Source organism: Sinocyclocheilus rhinocerous, unplaced genomic scaffold (assembly GCF_001515625.1).
Source record: "Sinocyclocheilus rhinocerous isolate Xijiao unplaced genomic scaffold, SAMN03320098_v1.1 scaffold789, whole genome shotgun sequence".
NCBI classification, from domain to species: domain Eukaryota; kingdom Metazoa; phylum Chordata; class Actinopteri; order Cypriniformes; family Cyprinidae; genus Sinocyclocheilus; species Sinocyclocheilus rhinocerous.
The window spans coordinates 1,440,340-1,463,039 of NW_015667306.1; the positions used below are offsets into that span (position 1 = coordinate 1,440,340).

The following is a 22,700-nucleotide window of genomic DNA, read 5'->3' on the forward strand; positions in this document are numbered from 1 at the left end:
AAACCCCCCCCCCCCCCCCAAACAAAAATTTTCTCCTCGGATCTACATGAATCTCGTAAGTGACCTATTTTGATCTCAAAAAGGTGAATTTTCACCGAAAGGTGAGGAGTTTGCATCTATGAAGCCTGAATTCTATAAATGCATTTTAAAACACTTCTAAATTCAATTTTAATTGAAAACCTGTGAACCATGAGAGAAATTGACTCACTGTCACTGTCAAAGATTTGCACCCCTAATTGTGGCTGGTTTTAGCTTTAGTCCCTCATGCAAATGTAGTGATGTCATGGTGTGATACACTAAACAAGCTCCTATAAGGAGTGTACAGGTGCAGGTGTGCGTACCTCTGCTTCATGCGCTGGTGCATCCTCCCATGCTGCACACACTGCTCTTCCATCTCTTCACAACAACCTCTCAGTTTCTCAGCGCTCTCCTGCAGGTGCTCTTTCTCCAGAGACAACTGCTCGATCTCCGCTCTACACACACACACACACACACACAAACACATGCTTACGTTTTATAATCCACATTTCGATACTGTTAAATAAAGATGCTTTAACTCTAATAATGCTTGGTCTGATATTGGTCATTCAGACCACGAAAATACCATGCAGTTTAAATGCAATATATACACAATATATCTGTACAGTCAGTTATCAGCTGATGTAATATTTTTTAATATGATAAATTCAGGATTTCCTCGCATATTTAAATGCAGCATGTAAGAAGGCCTATCAGAAAGGGGCAGAAACCGTTTTTTTTTGTTGTTTTTTTGCCTTTGTTTGAGAGCAGAGGAGAAAGAGGGTTGAGATCACTGGATGGGTCACAGCCAAATTTGAACTCGTATTAACCACTATGCCATGGCTCCAACACTAGTTATTTAGGCAGAGACGAATGTGTGGCTCTTTCCTTAACAAGACTACACTCTCATTGCACCAGAACCACCTGAGCACTCTGCCATCAGGTACAGCCCTGCCAAGTCAACTTCATTAGCAGCGTAAACACCCTGCTCTCCAAAGTTAAAGAGCCGACACGGAAGACATCAGCTCCCAAAAACGGATCTTAAACGTGTAAACATGTTTAATGTGCTCATATAAGCCAACAGACATTGTAATGGGTTATGTTTGATTAAACTGTTAGAGATACAAGTATTTAAATCCACCACCACAACTTGCTTGAATATGCTGCATCAGACACGTGAGCAACCTTCATCTGAGTCTTATGCAGAACGAACCTTGTCACCAGCGTGCTGCGTGCTCATCTGCCTATAGGTTTAAAACACTGCACTGAACAAAAGGCCACACTGTCACAGGATATAAAACAACAGGGCAGGGAGATCAGCAGAGGAAAATAAATCAAGTGTGTGAGTCTATACACCATTCCTGTGAGCTCATGAATGTTTACATGACTCTAAATATCTGTCTCAAGGGAATCATTGCTACTAAAAACTTTTTCTTTTCTTTTTTTTTTTACGGAAATAAAAATAAAAATCATCGATTAAAATAATTGTTAAATGTAAAAATTTAAAAACTGTAATTTAATTACATTTGAATCACTCTAAAACTAAAATAATTAAAAATGGCCCTAAATTTATTAACATGGTATATTAAAAAATGCTCAACTTTTACAAACCTGCCTGCATTAAACATGTAAATGCTACTAGATAGCAATAAAGCTAAATTTAATGTAGTAAATGATTAACATGTACCTGAACTTATTATTTTTAACATCAACATTTTAAATTATATTTACTATAAATGTACAAGAGAAAGTGCATATTTTAGGTGGTGTGACCAGTCACTATTTTTTTTTCTACATTTTACTTTTTGGTACGTAGCCCTGTAATAAATGCAATAATGTACTGTTGCAAAATTCAACCCTGACAGGAGGCAATGTGAACATTATCCCTTATGTATTTTTTCAAATATCCTTGTTTATTTTAAGCTTTTATGTTGATTTCATTCAAGTTATGCAAATACAGCTTTCTTCACCTTTTGAGCTTCTTTGCGGTTCACTTAAATAGTACTGTGCCACGACATGAATTTTTAAAGATACAAATATTTCATCCCAGTTAATGTAAGGTAATAAAAACTGCATGTATGATAGTAAAGTATGAGAAATGTTACAGTAAAACATGTCATAGTGAGACACACTGCCTGGCATTCGTAAAAGCCCCATGTGCGTGTTCTTATCTTTTGACAGCAACACTAAAAATGCAGTAAATACAGTATGGTCAGTAATACGTTCAGATGATTCACCGCATCCACCTTCTTCGGAGGTCTTCTTGAGTTCAGCATGCGGGTGGAAGGGGGAGGGCGAGCAGCAGTGGCCTGTACCTTCCCAAGCTGGGCTGACTGACCATGGCAGATTGCAAGCTGCGATGTGAGTAATGCGCTTTACACTGTTTTAACAGCTGACTACCCCAGAGGCCTGAGGTGAGAGGCACATGTGATGGGCAGAGAGCAAAGCCTGCGCGGAGGACAGGCTGGCGTGTGCCAGGGTACAGTGACAGCTCCCTTACTGGGGCACAGGCTAGAGCAGTATGGCACGGAAAAGATGCCACGCTCTGGATAACACACCGCGAGTGGCTCTGCGCTGAATGTCGGACTCCGCGAAGATACACAATTCACAAAGCATCAACAAGATCAAACAGTTGAGAAGACGATGTCAAGCAATCTGCATTTCAAACATGGAAACTCATTTTCACTGATCTCACTGCAAGGAATAGCACAGTTACAGTGAGCACTATGGTTAGTTCAGCTCTAGATATGCTAGACGTCAATGACCAAAGAAGCTCTGATATTTGAAACGGCACATATTCGTCTCAAAACAGCCAGGGTTCCCACATCTTTTGACCAATGAATTTCCACTTATTTACCAATTTGTGATGACTACTTCATTCATTAGTGAACTTTGTCAGTCATGATTCACAAATAGCAATTTATAGTTGATTAAACATTTCACTGCTGAGCAAAAAAAAAAACAATTTTAAAATGTGCAAATTTGCCATTTCCAGGTTTTCCATAGCCATGGGAACCTTGAACACAAGTGTACATGTAGGTCTAGTACCTGACATGAACTTGACTGGGTTCAGTTTTTTTGTTGGGTTTGAATTTGTAATGAAAATATGAATACGGTATACATGATCTGAAAGTGCGTCGTACCTGCTGCTCCAGGCCAGTTCCTCCAGTTTTGCCCCGAGCGCCTGACACTCCTCCTTCAGTTTTCTGATCAGGCTGTTCTGAGCACTCAGAAGAGCATCTGTTTCTCTCACTGTTAACAGATAAAGCATTAACTCATTAACACAGCAAACACACAGATGTGCTAAAATATACAAGACTGGGACAGCAACACAGAAATAATGTTCTTCCTGTGCCCAAAAGTTTAGGATCATGTGTCAAAATCTGAAATTGAGATTTGAGATGATCCAAAGGGCATCTTGTGTTTTAATGGAGGAATATCTGACAATCTGTACAAAAAGTCATATGACCACTGTCACACATTTTCCTATTTTATTAGTGACTTAAAAATAGTGCAGAATCAATTATCAATTCAGTACAAATTTATTATTAATTTTAAATCATAACTTTTCTTGGTTTGAAGTTGTTAAAAACTAAAATAGTTTATTTCCAGATTTAAATTAGATTAAATGGGTCTCATATTTGGTCAGGGATCCCACTTTATATTCTGTGTATTTAAGCTATATATTGAGCTATTCTGTAAAAAGAAAGAGCGAAGGAGAAGCAGACAGAATGCAGGAATGTAGTAGCAACGTGGATTGTAATGTTAATTAAATTTAGTTTTCATTAAGTTCAAAAAGTTCAGAAGCTGTTGAAAATTTACCAAAAGAATCCTACTGCGTTGCTGCACTTTGAAACTAGCTGGGAATGTGCAGGCCACAGAGAAAACACCACACACAAACCAGGATAAAGGAAACAAACTGGACTCTAAACAAACGGGACAGAGTTTTAAAAAATGTGGTATCATCTAGAGGCGATTCTGTCTTAACTACTAAAATCAATCCGTTTGGAGTTAGAGAGACAGGGATGGGGGGACAAAAATAATTAGCTATCGAGAGTGGCCATTATATGCTTAGAGGGAAGTGGTCTGCGGTATTAAAGGACTAATTCCATAAGCCCAGAGAGATTCCTGCTGAGCCTCTGATGCCATTTCTCTTTAGACAACATGTGTGCCGTGCAGCCGCGCCAGAAAGAAGCCTTTTGTTTTCTCTACGCTTTGTTCTGGCAATCAGCATGCCTCAAGTTTCTGGAAACACAGGTAAATAAACTAAACTCGCCCATCCAGATGGTGCAACAGATGTGAGAGCAGCACTCTGAAATCAGCAGACAGTGGGCAGTGTTGCCCACCTCCCCCCATTTTTAAACGCTAACTAATACGTAGCGCCGAAGCTCTGGAGCGCCGAGCATCTGCTCCCTTCGGCCAGCCAAAGGTTACAGGTGTTCCTGATGCCGTCCCGCACAGTGTGGCTCACGCCCGGAGCGTGTGGGGGTGAGGCAGGCGGAAAGGCAGGTAAGGCGGTTGTTCTGGCAAGGGGCAGCACACCGGCGAACACCCACCACTCCTCTCGTGCTGCGCCTCCATTTGCTGGAGTGTCTGTGTCAGCTCACGTTCACGCCGCTGTGCCTGGAAGGTCAGAGCGGCCATGTCCTCTCCACAGCAGCGTTCTACCGCCTCCTTCTCCTGCCTGCAGAGTGAGAGAGAGGAAAAAAGCAAAAAATGAGAGGGATAAACATGTAGATCAGTGACATACATGAAGATCTGGCAAGATTCAACAGTAAAGTGTGTGATTTCTGTGCCACTAGCGTCACCATTCGGAACTGCAAAATGAATGTTTTCAAACAGGTTTCCTGATCACTCCCCTCTGTCATTGGTCCGACACTCAGACAGCCCCGCCCCAAATTTACGGCACTGGTTGAGCCAGCCAGTGCCAGGCTGGATTAGGTTGCTCATACAAACAGAACAATGCTTTGAAAGAGACTGCATTTTAAGCTGCAATAAGAGTATTGTAACAAACACAAACCACATTTAAGCAATTCAAGGTACAAGAAGTTGTGCTATATAGAACAATGTGCAAAAACAGCACAATAAAAATGTTACAACACTATTAAGGGCACCAAATGTAACTAAACTATTAAGTAAAGACATAGTTCACCCAAAAATGAAAATTCTGTCATCATTTACTCACCTTCATGTTGTTTCAAACCTGTATGACTTTGTTTCTTCTGTGGAATATAAAAGGAAGATATTTTGAAGAATGTCTCAGTGTTTTTGTCCATACAATGGAAGTCAATGGTCACCAAAACAGTTTTCTCAACAACATTCTTCAAAATATCTTCTTTTGTGTTCTGCAGAAGGCATGAATGGATACAAGTTTGGAATGACATGAGATTGAGTAAATGATTCATTTTGGGGTGAACTATGGCTTTTGTGTCATAGCTACAATGGCAAATCAAAAACCATGACCAGAACTATCTTACTAGGGTCCAAAATTAACACTTGCCGAGCACCAAATGAGAGTAAAAGTTGGCGAGTAAATAAAATGTTAGCCTATCGGCCATTTGGCTGGTGACTTTATTAAGAATGGCAACATAATGCATGGAAAGATAATCTGAGCCTCACTGGTATTTTATCTGTCTAATAATGATGAAAGTGTTTGTGTTAATAAACACAGAATCTTTCCAAATGTGGAGCTGCTGTCTGCTAATAATTAGGTAAGGCTGTTAAGTGACATCCCCAAAAAAAAAAAAAAACCCTTATGGATGAAAAATTGCAGTAGTATTTTATCTAGGATGCCTATCTAGGATGATCCATTTGGCAACACATTTAAGGAATACTCCTTATATTAAGCCACCAAAACATGTCTGAATGTTTTTATGAGAAGTAGCATTTCATATACAGTATATGGGGAATACATGATGCTTCTAGTATCAAAATAACTTTGTTATTTGCTGCAAATATGTAAGGAAACAAAAACCTATATATTTTCATGGTAACAAAAATATATTTTTTTTAAATGAAAAATGATGCAAAGTACAGTTGTATAGTCGGTAAGAAACATTTAAGGCTGATAAATTCACTCAATTCGCCCAGTATTGGCAAGTGTGACAAGGTTATTTTGAATCTAACGTATAGACTATACATTATACATCAACACATCTCTTCTCGCTCTACCATATTCACACCCCATGCATCACTTCATTTATGGCACCCTCATCTATTTTACTGTTGATTTCACTCACCTGTGCTACGAAATTCCTGGAATGCTCGGGCAGTACTGTAATCCATTCTACAGATATGCAAATAAAGCTTTGTTGACTCTCAGACATAAAGAGAAAAGTGAAAGAGAAATGTGCAACATACTACACAATTATTTCTGAGATATGACATCGATCAGTAGATCTACCTCAAAGGTGGAAACAAATGCACACATTCTTTACACAGCCGCCAGGTTGAAGAGCATCACGTTAATGATCAGCACAAATAAAATAACTAGTCTACAAAAGAACAGACATAATGCAGGACAAAGAAAGTAAGACAAGAAGAAGAAAAAAACACCCACAAAACTCAAGTCAAAGTGTGTTAATTAACAGTGAAGCCTGAAAACTTTTCTCACACACTGGGTTTGGAATGTAGCTGGAGAAGTGACCGTCTCTGCAGGCCTGCTGTCGTCTGGAGTGTGAAGGCGCTCCGCCTGTGAGAGCTGTGTGAGAGAGAGAGTGAGCAGGGGGAGAGCGCTCGGCCCCCGCTGTGCTTGAACAGCGGCCTAAAACACCATCCACACCAGCGCTCAGCAGGGGCTCACAAAGGCCTCACAGCCAGCCATTTGTTACTGTGGCTTTCCAGGGGGCCCAGCCACTCACTGAGGTGCGGGGGTGTGGATGGAGTCGGGGGGGGGTCGGGTGTTGCAGCGAATAAATAATAATTTACCAAAAGTTTGCTGACTAAATTTAATGTGATGAGAAAAATATACTGTGTACCACACATAGACTGTAAAAAAACTTGGACGTAGTGTCCATGACGTCACCCGTAGGTTTCTGACGAGTGTTTTTGAAACTCAAAATGGGCGGAGCCAGCCGTCGCCATCTTGGCAGCATCATCGCGCGTCACTCCCGGATAATCGAAAATGGGCAAAGAGGCGGGAGCTGGTTGTTGAATGGGATTGACTCCCTTTTGGAGCCAGCCTCTAGCGGCCAGTTGACGAATTACAGTTTAAGTCACTTCCGTGTTGGTTTCACGAGAGAGTGGAAGGTTGCCGCTTGGAATAACAAACACTGCGAAAAGTGCAGTAAAATTCATGAACCAATGCCTCTTGTGAGCTGGTTTCTTCAATGAATCAGACTCATGAATCATGAATGAGTTATCATTTTGAATCAGTTCGTTGAAACATTCACTGAATTAACTACCTGAATCAGTCAAGCCTGGATCGCTTAGTGAACCACAAGTCATTCCTGTCAATCATGTACGACTCAAAATGAAGCAAGAACAGTTTTGAGTACTTGAAGGGATATTTCATAACCCTCATTCGCTCTAAACATGTATTACTTTTTTACCTCTTTAAGATATTTGGGAGAATATTGGTTACCACTGACTTCCACTGGTTTAAAAAAAAAACAACAACAAAAAAAACAGAGACATTTTTCAAAATATCTTCTTCTGTGTTCCACTGAAGAAAGAAAATCATGCAGGCTTGGAACGACAGTAAACTATGACAGAATTTGATCACAGAATTTTCATTTTTGGATGAACTATCTCTTTAAGGTTTGTGAAAATTATGAAACTTAAAAGAAAAAAAAAATAGGGATGGCAAGATTTTTAATGCTTTTGTAAGAGGTCTCTTGTGCTCACCAAGGCATTGCATTTATTTGATTAATATATAATATACTCTAGATACATTTAAAAATTTTATTTATTTCTGTGATGGAAAAGCTGAATCTTCAGCAGCCATTACCTCAGTCTTCAGTGTCACACGATCCTTAAGAAATAATTTTACACTGATTTGGTGCTGAAGAAACATTTCTTATTCACAATTTATTATTTTGATATATTTTAGTTATTAAAAAAGATAAACAAAATATGCATCTTTGTAAAATAAATTTAAATATGTACTGATATCTAAAAATATCTCACTGACCCCAACCTTTTCAACCGTAGATATACATATATATGACATATTTTATGTTTATGTGTAAATATATGGGTAGGAAACACTTCTTAATGTATTTTGAAGTCATTTAGTTTGTGTTAATTCAAATCTGAAATGTCATCTGTTTCGAGTGTTTGCACTGGCATGAACGGTTGTTAAGCCAGGTCAGACAGCGCTGACTCACCTCGCACCCTCTCCAGCCACTCCACAATGGCAGGTCAGTGTGTGTTTGCTCACTGCTGGTAATGATGTGAGCGAGGCCTAATGTCCTCCGGTCAAGAGCCATAGCCGGGTTGGTCGGTCTGCCTGGTAGGGAGCAGCGTCGAGCCGCGGAAAGCAGTTTCCGTAGCTGGGTGATGGTGAAGCGCGAGGGCCGAGGGCTACCTAAGTGGGTACTATTCAAGCTGTTGCCCATTTGATTTGGACTACCACAGACCGCTCGAGCGCAGAGTTTGCAGCACCCTGTGGTGCTCCGTGATCCCACGCCAAAAATGACCAAATGCTACCCTTCCTAAAATGTGCGCAAATTGGAGTCAGCCGTTTGGCTTCATGAGCACTCAACAGTACACAAGGACACTTGTCATCATTTGTATGGTAATATATGTGCGAGAGAAACTTTCAAAACTTAAAAAAAGTACAGGTTGCGCAGGGTAAGAAGGGAAATGGACAGAAGTTGCTAATCTGGCTTTCTAACATTCATCCCGTTTTTGTGATACAGTTAGATGAATTTCAGGATGACATCCTCATCTTATAAGCAAGTAGAAAGAGTGCAATTCCATTTACAAGCATGTGAAGTTATGCACAAACTTTTTATGTAAAAAAAAAAAAATCACTGAAACCTAGAATATTTTGCTATCAAGATATCGAAGAAAACTTGGCTGGAATGCTAAGACAGGAAGTACAGCAAAGTGTTCACACTCTCAAACTTCAGATGTTTTATAGCATTTATTCAGCTGCACTTGGTCAGTGTCAATCGCATTGCTATTTCCTGTCTCCCACTGACACGCTCACCCCCATCCCTTCAGGAGCGAATTAAATGGCCCAACCTGAGCCACCCGAGTCTCTTCTGCGAAACTTACACACCCTATATTTACTCGACATCCAAATCACATCTATTAGCGTGCACGTCAGCCTCTCCATGCATCGCTCGTCCCGTATCCCCCCCCTGCTCCCTCCCACCCTTTTTCCTTTAACTAAACTGGCTCTGGCTCCCTCCATCTGGTCCCCTTTCCTTCAGCAGCCCCGCACCTGTTCACACCTCCTCTCCTGTTGGACCGCATTGAACATTTCCTCGGATGCCAGGGCTATTCTGGCACTCGCAACCTCTCTGTCATTCAATCCATCTGTCAGAAGTGAACTTTGTTTACCGCCAGCTTCTGCTTTCTTCTTCAAGAAGCGCAAAACCCCCTCAAGGTCAGAGGCAAAACGAATTGCAGACGCCACCAATTTACAAACAACCCCCTCCCTTTCTATAAGACACCCCTATCAACAAACCAACTAATCACGATAATAATTTTTTTCGTACGTATCCATCGAAAATCTGTTGTGATTTGAAAACGAACACAGAGGAAGCCGAGATGTGTTCACATATGCTGAATAAATATCCACATTTTCAGATTTGGTCAAGAAATTGCAGGTTTTTGATTTATGTTTATGATAAAGACCAGGATTTCCGTTTCGACAGAAATACAGATATAGAATTTTTGAATAGCTTTTGTAAAAAACAAACAAGCAAACAAACACAAAAAAGCCCAGCTCTGATCAAAAGGATAGTTGATTCAAATATAGTCATATAATATAATATAAATTCACAATCACGTCATTCCTAACCTGTTTGACTTATCTAATTATTTTTCACATGGAACTCAAAAAGAGATGTTTAGCAGAACGTCCAAGCTCCTCTTTTTCATACAATGAAAGTGAATGGTGACCAAAGCTGTAAAGAAAGATTTTTAGTGAATAACAATAATAACTGATGACATTGATGAGTAAATGATGAAGGTTTCATTTTTGAGGGAACTGTCCCTTTAAACCATCCTAGTATGAACTAAACCTCAGTTTAAAAATATTTAAGAGGGTTCTGTGATGTACATTCTGGGACAAAATGCACAAACTGGACAGAAATGAAAGCGCAAAGATGAGAAGGAGGAAAAGAGGAAGAGAACAAGACAAAGCGCTATCCCTAGGTGAAACAGCCTGTGACAGCGCTGTCGAGGTTCGCGCTCTGAGCGCGTGACGCATTTCCACAGCCCGGGTTGACCTGGAGGGGCTTGTGCCAGACTCCCCACTCGTGTCACCTCACACAGGAGGCCCAACTAAACTGTGCTGCCTTCATCATCCTTCCATCACACACAAAACGCGCTCTCCAAAAGCCCAACGTGCCCATGCTTAGAAATCAAACCTGCCACAAAAAGTGCATGGCCGGCACAGAGCATAACAAATAGTGCTTTTAACCCACAGGGTCTCGGGCTGCCGGGTCTTAGGGTTGTGCCCATCTCTTCCGCTCCTGTTTCATGGTAGGTTTCTGTGGGAGGATGCCCACTTTGTGATGGACTCTGTCATCTGGAGAGTGGAGTAGATAGGGAGAGAGAAAAGAGGGGAGAAGTATAGAGAAAGCCATGAAGATATGGGCCTTTAAACATAACAAATGGACTACTCAAAAAAAAAAAAAAAAAAAAGATACATTCTGGCGAAACAGAGCAATGTTGCTTGATTAAACCTACTTCAAAACAGAAAAAAAAATCAGATACAGCTGAGCAAATGAGCCAAGCACACTAAAATACACCCCCAGCTACTGCTAATATGGAACCTATTGGAATAATAATAGATGGAAGTCTATTATTGAAATTGCACTTATGGTGACCAAGAAAAAAGTGTCAGAGACTTCGAAAGAGGAGGAGGAGGAGGAGGAGGAAGAGAAGGAGAACAACCCAGCTTCCAGAAACAGTAAGTAGGGCACTTTCTCTGGGCAGAGTTGGCCCAAGTGAGAACAGTTGCACCCGACAGATTTGCTCCCACTTTGCCTGGGGACTGGCAACATTCTGTCCTGTACCATCATGACACAGAGCTGGGCCACGGCACTGGAGCAGTTCTCAAGACACACGGATATATAGTTTTAGTAGGACTGGGAGTTTAAAGTTAAACAACGAAATCTTATCTTGAGACCTTGAACATGATGAAGGATTGAAACTGAAACTTCACTGGCATAAATATTTGCTTTGACAAGAGTTTGATTTGCAAATTATGATTCTTCACTGAAAGATAAGTTGAAGAATGCATCATATACACTAAAAGTCTGTGGTCTGTAAGATTTTTTTATGTTCTTAAAAGTCTCTTATGCTCACCACCAACTATTTGATAAAAATATAATAAAAAATAGCAATATTGTGAAATATAACTGATTTTAATATATTTTAAAATGTAATTTATTCCTGTGATGGCAAAGCTGAATTTTCAGCAGCCATTACTCCAGTCTTCAGAGTCACATGATCCTTCAGAAATCATTCTAATATGTTGATTTAGTGGTCAAGAGACATTTCTTCTTATTATTAATGGTAAAAATAGTTGTTTTGCTTAATATTTTTATGGGAATGGTGAATTTGTTTTTCAGGATTCTTGGAATAGAAAGTAAAAAATAACATTTGTTTGAAATAGTAACAATCTTTTGTAACATTTTAAATGTCTTTATTGTCACTTTTGAGCAATCAGCAAAGATCTGCTGAATAAAAGGGTTACTTAAAAATATATATAAATTGAATAATTTTAATTAAAATTACGCTAATTGTTATGACAATATATATATATATTGTTCTTGAGTTATGCATTCATTTCCTTGAAAATATATATTATACTATAAACTATATATTATACATAGATTATACTGTATTGGGTATTAGAGTAATGATAACTGATAATTAAATTCTGGAATCACACTGAATTTTCATCAAGAATTATTACACACAAAGTAGCAGTAGTAGTGACATGCCATAGCTGCCTAACATTTCCACTAAATATGAAGAATTCATTAATTTAGCAACGTCAGTATTAAAGTAATTTTAACTGTCAATGCTCATGTTTAAAAGGAAAGTATGTGCCATGTTTGGAGATATTTTCCCCTCTGTGCAAATTGCACAATGTTTCAAACATATGCATTCTGTTGGCAAACGCTGTAAGCTGTAGTGGCAGTATTCAGAACGAGAGTGTGTGTTCTCTTGTGTACACTACATTGTCCTCTTAGGGGCCTGTAAATAAATGACACATATGTAATTGCCTTGAACTTGGTTACACTGTTAAATAATGGAGCAAACTGCTGGCAATGAGTTGAGGGCTTGCTTGGTTGAGGGGCATAGCCTCTGGCATTGCATCTGGTATTATAGGCCAGTGTAGAAACATGCATGGACAAGGGGTGGGGGGAATCACTGCTGATCGATGCAAACATTACACAAACACACAGAGTTTGATATATTCTACATGCTGTTCAATAACAGATTCTTTAGTACTTTATTCCTCTATTCTAGAGTCAATCTTTAATTTTTAACTTAATGGCTGGTGCAGTAAAATGTGATATAATTGTCACTGAGAGATTAATTAATTTGTTTATAAAATATTAATGTTCAGATAATTGGAAAGTAATTTTGTTTTCCCACTGCAAGGAAAATTAGTTTTTTTTTTGATGAACCAACTTCTTCTGGACCAGTTAAGCTTGTTACATCGCTATACCGCAAGACCCGGGTTAACAAAGTCTGCAATGTTGTCTCTAAGACGTTGAGAATAACATAAGACAAAAGCCCTCTTCTTACCTTCTACCGTGTGAAGTGGAGGAGGAGCCGGAGGCTAGCAGCCCTGCCGGCGAGGCGTGAAGACGTGGCAAGGTCTCATCCCAGGCCAACGGGCACACCACTGTCAACATCATGACACTCACTGGGCGGCTCGCCGGCACTCTCCCGCCTGGCCGGCAGCGGTCCCAGCTGCCCCATCCGTTACTGTCTGATTAGTTCTGCTAAGCAGCCCCTCCCCTCCATGCCCCATCGCCATCTGCTCCCCCAACAAGATGGCTGCCGCCCAGCACCGCGCACACCGCCCCGCTACCTGCCAGTGCCCGCGCCCGCACTCACCCCAAAGCGCTAACACGGCTTCTCGTGACTGGCGGCAGGCCCCATTTCGTACGCTACTACTTCTGACAAGGGGCGGCGGACTACGCTCTTTTATTTGCTGTCGGATGGTACATGCGCTTCCCGATAACTTGGTTTGCAGCAGTTTGGTGGCACGGCAGACTTTGCTCACCGCGGCAGCCTCCCTCTGGCGTGGGGCTGCATCTGCTCACTCTTTTATTCATTTTCCGATTCTCCACCTTCAGGGGATTGTCATCCTCCACGCGTGGCCGAGGGAAAGCAGAGAAGCGTGCAAAGTTTAATGGAATTCTGGGGTGGGATGAACAACTTTTTAATGCCAACGCTGCAGTTGGTCTCACGGTTCTAGTCGGCCAGTCACAAAAACTTAGCGAGTGTACAAGAACTTAGCGAGAGGACGAGTCAATGACACACCCTAACAACCAGGCAAGTTGTGTTGAATACTTGGGTCAATGACATACAAAATGACCCAAGGTTCAGAAAATCTAGTTTAAAACACATGTGCCAAGTTTTTAGTAATGTACAATATGCATTCATGTTGGTTGCATATGGTTTAATTATATATATAAAATATGATCAATTATTATTACATTTTTAAACAGTTGCACAACGTGTCATTTTACACCCTGAACTAAACGCGCCCTAAAAAGGTCTAATTATCTGATATTTTAAGAAACTTTTTTTGTCAGGAATTTCAATCTCTTAATGAGGCTTTTTTTTCTTCATTATGATATCATGACAGTTGTATCACCTTCACATTTTTAGCTTTTCTAAATTAATTTTAATTACATTAAAACATACTTATGATAGAATAGATATATTCAAGTCATTGTTTTATGAATTGCATTTTAAAGTTTTTGAATGAATTAATAGAAAGAAAAAATAAGCATCACCCACTTATTGACCCACTTACAAAATTCTATAACATCGAACTATAGAAAGTTATTTGGGCATATAATCAGATTTTTAAAAAAATTATGTCCAGCCTTCAGTTGCACTAACATGTTCAGCAACAGCACAGATGTCAAAATAAGCCAGATTCTCTCACAGCTCACAATGAAGCCTTACTTATGTGGACAATCGAGCACCATCAAGCCTCTCATGAATGAGAGACTTTTTCTCCAATAATTCCACTTCACATACAAAAATAAGCCAAAGAGAGATGAGGCTGATCATATCATATCCCCAAAAACTTCTAGCAGGCTTTTTTCTTGTAATTCTCCATCCCCCACATCAGCACGATTAACCAATCGGTAGCCAATATGGTGGATGAAGCACAGAGTATAAGGGTTCACTGCACTCAGAGGGCCAGGTTCTCTGCTAAGCTCTCGACAGAGAAGTTGTGAATATTTCCTACTTTCAGATCCATACTTATGCCTGAAGGTTCTCCTTTACAAACCGCAACATGGTTCTTGTTGGATCAAAACTTCAAGCCCCGCTGCCAGCGTCACTGCTTGTTTGCAAAATGTTGTGTTGCTGAAGAAGAGAGGGAATTTGGAACAAAGCGAGCCTCTGTGTCCCGTTCCAAATCACAGTGAACTCCAGCAAACACAGAAAGGCAAAGGGGAAAATCTGCTGTGGCTGGTAAAGCGGCACGGCAAAACAACGCAACTTGTTTTGTTTTTTTATATCGTCGCACATTCTTCTCTCTTTATTTTCACACCCTATGGGGTCTGCCGAATGTTGGGAGAGGTGGGAGTGTGGGTGCAAGAGAAGGAAGGAGTGGGGGAGGGATGACAAAAAGGCACGAGCACACAAAAGCAAACAAACAAACCGAATAAAGCCTGGGCTCAAAGCCGTCAGAAGGCAGAGAACAGAGCGGCAGGATTATGATAGATCGTCTGCTTCCCCACGCACAGCTGGCTGATGATCCAATACTGGAGCCGCCGGCACTCCCCAGCATGTGCACAGGGGGCCTGGGGGCCAGAGCGAGAGAAAAAAACAGAAAAAAGCAAAAGACAACTGCTTTGCCGATCCGTTTGGTGGGAGCTGTGATCATCCAAGCTGTGAGACAAGTACGGAAAGAGTCAAAGTCTGGCTTCAGAGGGCCTGATTGAATGAGCACCCAGCAAAGGGGACGTGACACAGAGAGGGTCCCCACATGACCATCCCCTGGGCTGCTCAGTCACAGGGTCCCCCTCAGGTCGGTATACATGTGTTTATGAACATGTAAAGGTGGTGTAAGAGAGAAAAGACAACAGAGAGATGGGAAAGAGAAGGATTAGCCTCAAGGAAGAGAGAAAGAATGCACAGATGTCTGCTGCATCTGTGCACTACAGCTGGCCCAAAGAACCTGCCCTGGCAGCCCACATCCACACCATGCATACAGTGGCTAAAAGACTCTCAGCTGCCAAAAGCAGGGCCTGTGAGCGGCTTAACCACTCTGATCTTCAGCAGGCCATTTTGTTGACTCATCTAGAAGAAGCAGAGAGCATTTAAAGGCCAGCATCTTTTTAATGCTAATTCAACCTCAATTAATCACCTCAAAATCTCTTACGTTTAAATAATGCAATGATCAAAAAACTGAATTACAGACTGGTTGAACGTGAACTGCTGTAATATACTCACACAAAATTTTCTTCAATAATTTAACAGCAAAAAGTTGTCAAAAGACAATTAAACCTCTGATCACACCAGAAATAAAATCTATAAATAGATAAGCATCACACGGCTATTACAAGAAAATGGAAACTCATCTGCTCATCTCTGACAGCCTCCAGGATACAGTTAATAACAAGTACAAACTGATTAAATGGAAAAAAATAATAATAAAAAATAAATATATATATATATATATATATATAAAAATTCACAATACATGTGCTAAGCACTTAGAAATGTTTCATGTTATTATTTTCAAACGTTGTAGTTGTATAAAAGTTGTACACACGTATTTAAGTTAACATACAAGTTAAATAAGTTCAAATGTATTTATACACATTGATTGCATCATGCTTTCTTGAAATATATTTACGTTTTCTTGAAGCCATGTCATAAAAAGGTTATATGTGATATTTTGCAAGGCTTACTGACTTAGGGGTCTACAGAAATCCTATATAATTTCCTGTTTTGTGAATTTCTTATCAGATGACAGCAAAATGATTTTCTGTTTGGTGGTTACACACAAAGGGATCTATTTAAGGTTACACCACACTGACTGATTTAGTGAACAAAATTTGGTGAAAGTTTTTCCAAATACTGCATTTATATGGCAAAATAATGCAATTAATTTAATATTTATATTAAATATAAATTAACATGCTATTAATTTAATAATTATAAATGAATACTAACTGCAACTAATTATTATTTTATGGAAACAACAATAATACAATATTATGCCAATCTACTTTGTCAGTATTTCAGTCTACTGTCATCATTATGATCACAGGACTGCTTCACCTTGACTTTTCTGATGCTATGTCCCACATATCAAAAATAAATTTCATTCAGAATCTGAAAACTTTAGTGGTAGTAGAGGTATATTTAGGTTTTAATCTGGATGAACTGCATATTTTTGGTTCTGTTTTTCTGAATGAATTAATAGATCCAGACACACACACAATTTGCATCACGTCACTAACTTAAATAGAGGTGTAGACCATACTAATGCAATGTATACAGGATAGTAAATGTACATTTAAAAAAGCAGGTGTACTGAACTAACAATGCAGGACTACATTCTTATGCTGCGTAATAACGTCAAATACAAGAGTTTGTCTAGACTTGCTGTTGCAAATAATCTATACTCCACAAAAACCATCTGGACCGTTTTCATGCACAGTGGTACTTTTCCAAATGTAAACAAATGACTCAAATTATTCACTAATATTTCTGCAACAGCATGCATCTTTATGGTAATTTATAAACAATACATGACCAAGTCTTAATACTTAAGTACTGAATTCCCTTGCGAACATATGCTGTCCCTCCTCTGCAGCTGTGCAGCTCTGTGGCAGATGCTGTAAAATCTCCACTTCCTCCAGAGGAATGGAGACCCCAGTGCCATTCAAACCCCCTGAGGCTTCAGCACTACCTACACTAACACTGGGGTAGGACACATCCACGGAGACATGGAAATGGATGGCTTCATTGTGGGCAATCATTCAGTGGGCATAGAAATGTCATAAAGCCCAAACAGGAAATCTAGAGGAGTGATTCCTAACTAGGGGCACATATACTCCACGTTCCAGGGGTTATTATAGCAAGAATTCGATTAAAACTTCTTTTTACTTTATTCGTGTCTATAAACCCATAAATAAAACTATTGTGCATGTGTCGGCATTGTCAATTTAAGTGGATGAAAATATACACGACAGCTCAAAAGTTGGGGGTCGGCAAGATTGAAAGAAGTTTCACATTCATTTGATCATAAATACAGTAAAACTGTTTTATTTGTAGTATAGTAATATTTTGAAATATTATTACATTACTAAAATGTTATTTATTCCTGTGATGGTAAAGCTGGATTTTCAGCAGCCATTACTCCAGTCTTCAATATCACATGATCCCTCAGAAATCCTTCTAACATTTCATATTACCATCAATGTTGAAAACAGTTTGTTGCTTAATATTTTTGTGGATTTTTTCAGGATTTTTTGATGAACAGAAAGTTCAAAAGAATAGCATTTATTTGAAATAGAAATCAATTGTAACATAAATGTCTTTAGTTTCACTTCTGATTAATTTAATGCATCCTTGCTGAATAAAAGTTTCAATTTAAAAAAAAAATACTGACATCAAATTTTGAATGGTAGTGTATATATCAGTATTAAGATTATTTGGTTAGAGTGCTATCCAATCTCTTGATGAAATGCATGGTTATATGAACAGTTATATTCAGCATAGTTTTACTTAAAATAGGTGACAACTAAAGTAATATGATCTGGTTACTTCAGACCCTTCCTCAGGTCAGCGGAAGTTACAGCACAGTTACTCCAATTCCTCTTATGGTTTAACTAAATTCAAATACTACAAACAAGTAAATGATAGCATAAAATTACTGAATGCAGTGGCCCCATAAAGTATTTGTTACTTAAGTGACACTTAAGTGACCATTTAAAATTCCTGTAAATTATATTTCAAACTTTATGGCATTTAGAGAGCACAAACACACTTTTTATGCTAAACACTTCACAATAAGAAGGCTTTAGATATACTGATCAGAAAAAAAGTATTTGCATCCTTTGACGCTTTAAAACTGTCACTATTCATAGTTAATGTGATGAACTAGGGGAGCGCGGGGCACAAAGTAACGGGGGGTTAGTTGTAACACACGTGGTTTGAATATTTCCACACATGCTAGCATAACAAAATTTACAGTATTTATTAGTTACCATATCAACATTATATAGAAAAAAATGTGCGCCAAAATTCAAAAGTCTTTTGAAGATATCGCTGAACATTTATTTTACCATAGTAAAATTACAATTCTGGCTTAATTAAATTTTTCATCTCAGTTTTTATTATTCATTTAAAATTAGTCAAATCTGCAATTTATTTAATTTATTCAAATTATTTTACTTTATGATTTAACTCCAATCTGTTATTTATCAGTTCAGATCGTTTTTTAATGCTTTGATAACTAGCAGAAGACACTAACCAGTTTTAAATTCCAGTTGCGCAGATGGGGCATGTTGTGACACTGCGTTACAATGTGATATTCTATGACATTAGCGATGTAATTTACACTATTTACTTTAATGAATGTTAATGAGAAACAACGAGAAACAGGTGAATAAAGACTGACAGTCAATGTTTAATGTTTAGAAATTATTATTTCAAGACATGTAAAGCATTTTGGCTCGTTTATGTGGACCGTCCCAAATATATATATATATATATATATATATTATTTTAACAACAAAATATTTTAGTTTGTCTTGTATATTTTGTTCATTCGATCAGATAACATTTTAAGCTGTCATATGGTCATGTTACAACGTGCCCCTCAGATGTTACAATGTACCCCCCACCTACAGGGCATGTTTTCACATTTCATTTCCATTTTTTGAGGCTAAATAAAGAAAAACGTATACACTGCAATTATGAAACAAAGCGACATATTTGTACTAGACAAGTGTAAAATTACTGTGGATCAAAAAAAATTATATTCTGAACCCCATGTGGATTTACACAAACTGAGAAAGTCAAAAAGTGTTACTTTGTGCCCCGCTTTGCCCTACAACTGTGATTACCCTGATTAGACACCTGTGTGAACTTGAGGGGAACAGATTATATAAATCCACCAAAAATCATCTTATCAACACCAGTTGATTAAAAGTAGCTGCAAAAAATGTAGTTCTGACAAAAGCATCCAGCGTCATTTGCAGACTACACCTGGTTTGATATTTTGCAATGCAATGACATTCACAAATGTTTAAGCGACTTAAGTGTCCAAATACTATTTGGGGCCACTATATATTTAGTAGTACTAAAAAAATAACAGAATGTTCCCTTTGGGTTTTGTTGGCAGTAACTCTAATTTATAGTAATGAACTGTAAACTGTTAAATTGCACTTAACGGCCATGTAAGTGTCTTACTGTGTCAAAAACATTCTCTCTCAAATATGATAATAAGGGTGGGAATTGTTCAATCTGATCTATTCTTCCTAATCTGGAGCTATAATCTATTTGCTTTCTAATAAAATGGGATTAGTTGAACAAATGTTACTGAAAAACACTGTTTATTCGCTTATCACCTATTCTGGTTTGATTTTCATCAGAGTTTGAGGAGATTTTTGCAAGACGCATATAAAATTCAAAATCAGAAGTCCAAAGCTTGATCACATAAAGGCAAGCATTCAACACAAAAGGTGCCACTGATTCATAAGACAACATCTTTGCTGTAATATCTTCAGATAAAATAAAATAAAAACAGTGATAGCTCAATGCAGAGGGTCTGCTTTTGATTTAATTAAATGGTGTGAATTTAATTTAACAACCAAAATATATTTATATTTAACGCCAGCTCATTATCATGGTTACGAATACGAGTGAAATGTGCACATATGTGGAAAATGTATAAATGTATGAGAAGCCACATATGCACTACTCACTCCATACTGATTTACACAACATGAATCAGATTAATAATACATTTCTTAGTCGAAAAACTTGCCAGAAGTATTAACTCATTTCAACTTTACTCCCGCTAAACTGAGTGATGTTATTGAGAGAGACAGTATGTGCCCCTCTCTCCGGCCCTGTTCTCCTGGTGCGTGGTGGACTGTGGCGGTGGCAGCCGGTGGCTAGAGGCGATTCAATAAAGTGCGGGCGCCCTCCTGCTGGTGTGCTGGCACTGCACTGGGGCCAGTGGACGGGCGCAGTGTTGTGGCATGTAATAGGATTAAAGGGTTACCTGGTGAGGTGCAGTTGGCGCTGGGTGCGGCTTAGCCCCTCAGCCAGGCCGGCTGCCTCCGCCCGGGCTCGGCCCTCTGCCCTCTGGGCCTCCTCCAAACGCTGCCGGCAACCATTCAGCTCCACACCCAACTTCTGTACTTCCTGAACCCCATGAGAGGAGAGAGAGAGACTAAGCAATTATTCATTTTTGTATTAAAACATGTCCTTTTTGTTTGCTGAAACTTTAAAAAAATGGCCTTTTTATATATTTTTTTAAATATTTTTTTAAAATACCAATTTGTACCAGTAACATTGTAAATTACAAAACTGGTTAATAAATGACTGTTGATTTAAAAAAAAAAAAAACTGCAGATTCTCTCCGTATGACCGGTCAAGTTTCTCTTACCTGCTCAGCCAGTTCTAGCTGACGTCCCAGTTTGGAGCTGATGTCTCTCACCTCTCTCTCTGACTCCTCTTTCTTCAGCTGTGCCTGGCTCAACAGAAAGCGCAGCTCCGCATATACCTGACACAAGCATACATGCAGCTTAAAGTAAAGTCCAAGGTAGGTTTCAATACTTCTGTCCGTTGTTCAGGAGAAAACTGATAATTCACATACTCTAAACTGATTCATTGAGGTGATGTTTGCTGCGCCTTTACATCTGCTCCATAAACTTCTACTAGAGCTGTTGATGCATCAACTCTATCAGCTTTGCTAATAATATAGTTCTACTGCCATCTAGTGCTTAAACATTCTCCATACAAAGATAACTGAACCAATTAACTTATATATAAAGATAGATCAAATTTGGCATCTAAATAATGTTGAACCTGAAAGTAAAATTGCCCCATTTGGTTTCTTAAAGGGGTCATATGATGCGATTTCAATTTTTCCTTTCTCTTTGGAGTGTTACAAGCTCTTGGTGCATAAAGAAGATCTGTAAAGTTGCAAACACTAAAGTCTCAAAACCAAAGAGATATTCTTTATAAAAGTTAAGAGTTAACCACGCCTACCTAAAACGGCTCGTTTTCAAAAAGGCGGGGCATAGAGGAGATGTGGAAAATAATGTGTTTTTTTTAAGTAAAAACCGCATAAACACATTTCATTACACCAAATACACAAAATAATGTTCTTTTTAGCAGCATCATATGACCCCTTTAATGCATATTGTGAATGATATTATGAAAGATTTTTCAGTGCATGTTATTCCAAAGAAAAAAAGGCCTGTTTTTTTCCCCCTTGCTGAATATCTTGTTTGATTAAAAAACACATTAAGTGAAATTGCAAACGCTAATTCACTTTGTATGGTGAATTACTCACTTACCATTTAGCAGTCATTTTTAACTAAAGTGACTACCAGTACACTAGTTTGAGAGACAGCATCTTGATAACATTAAGAGAACAATGAGGTTTCTTTCATTGGCTCTATTGATTTCTGAAAACTTGGGGGATCAAATATGAGACTACCACAAAATCATTTGAAATTCATATAGATTAATATTGGGTTCATCATATACATCAGCATTAGGAAAAGGACAGTCAAAATCAGCAATCTTTGACCATTGTGGGGAAGACTTTCAGTGGGCTGTACCTTGCTGCTGTCTGTTTCCTGTGCTGTGAGCTTCTTATAAGCTTCCTCCAGCTGGCCATTGAGAGAGTTCCGGTCTCTCTCTCCCCTCTCCAGCAGACCCTCTAATTCAGCCACTCTCTGAGACAGACTGGTCACCTTACAGTGGAGAATATTACAATTCTATTATCTATAGTGAAGTGACATGTGGCCAAGTATGGTGACCCATACTCAGAATTAGTGCTCTGCATTTATCCCATCCAAAGTGTACACACACAGCAGTGAACACACACACACACCGTGAACACACACCCGGAGCAGTGGGCAACCATTTTTTGCTGCGGCGCCCGGGGAACAGTTGGGGGTTCGGTGCCTTGATCAAGGACACCTCAGTCATGGTATTGAAGGTGGGAGAGAGCGCTGTACATTCACTCCCCCCACCTACAATCCCTGCCGGTACGAGACTCGAACCCGCAACCTTTGGGTTACGAGTCCGACTCTCTA

At 39.1% G+C, this 22,700-nt stretch overlaps 1 protein-coding gene across 1 annotated transcript in view; it reads right to left on the minus strand.

Annotated features, from left to right (window-relative positions):
• LOC107733766 (serologically defined colon cancer antigen 8 homolog) overlaps window positions 1-22,700 on the minus strand; it is a 52,011-nt gene that overhangs the window by 16,472 nt on the left and 12,839 nt on the right. The window contains exons 12-16 of the mRNA XM_016545551.1: window positions 21,038-21,154; window positions 20,651-20,793; window positions 4,575-4,702; window positions 3,162-3,270; window positions 342-473 (exon numbers count right to left, since the gene is read on the minus strand). Coding sequence (XP_016401037.1) covers window positions 342-473; window positions 3,162-3,270; window positions 4,575-4,702; window positions 20,651-20,793; window positions 21,038-21,154 — 629 coding nt within the window. The remainder of the gene's footprint in view (window positions 1-341; window positions 474-3,161; window positions 3,271-4,574; window positions 4,703-20,650; window positions 20,794-21,037; window positions 21,155-22,700) is intronic.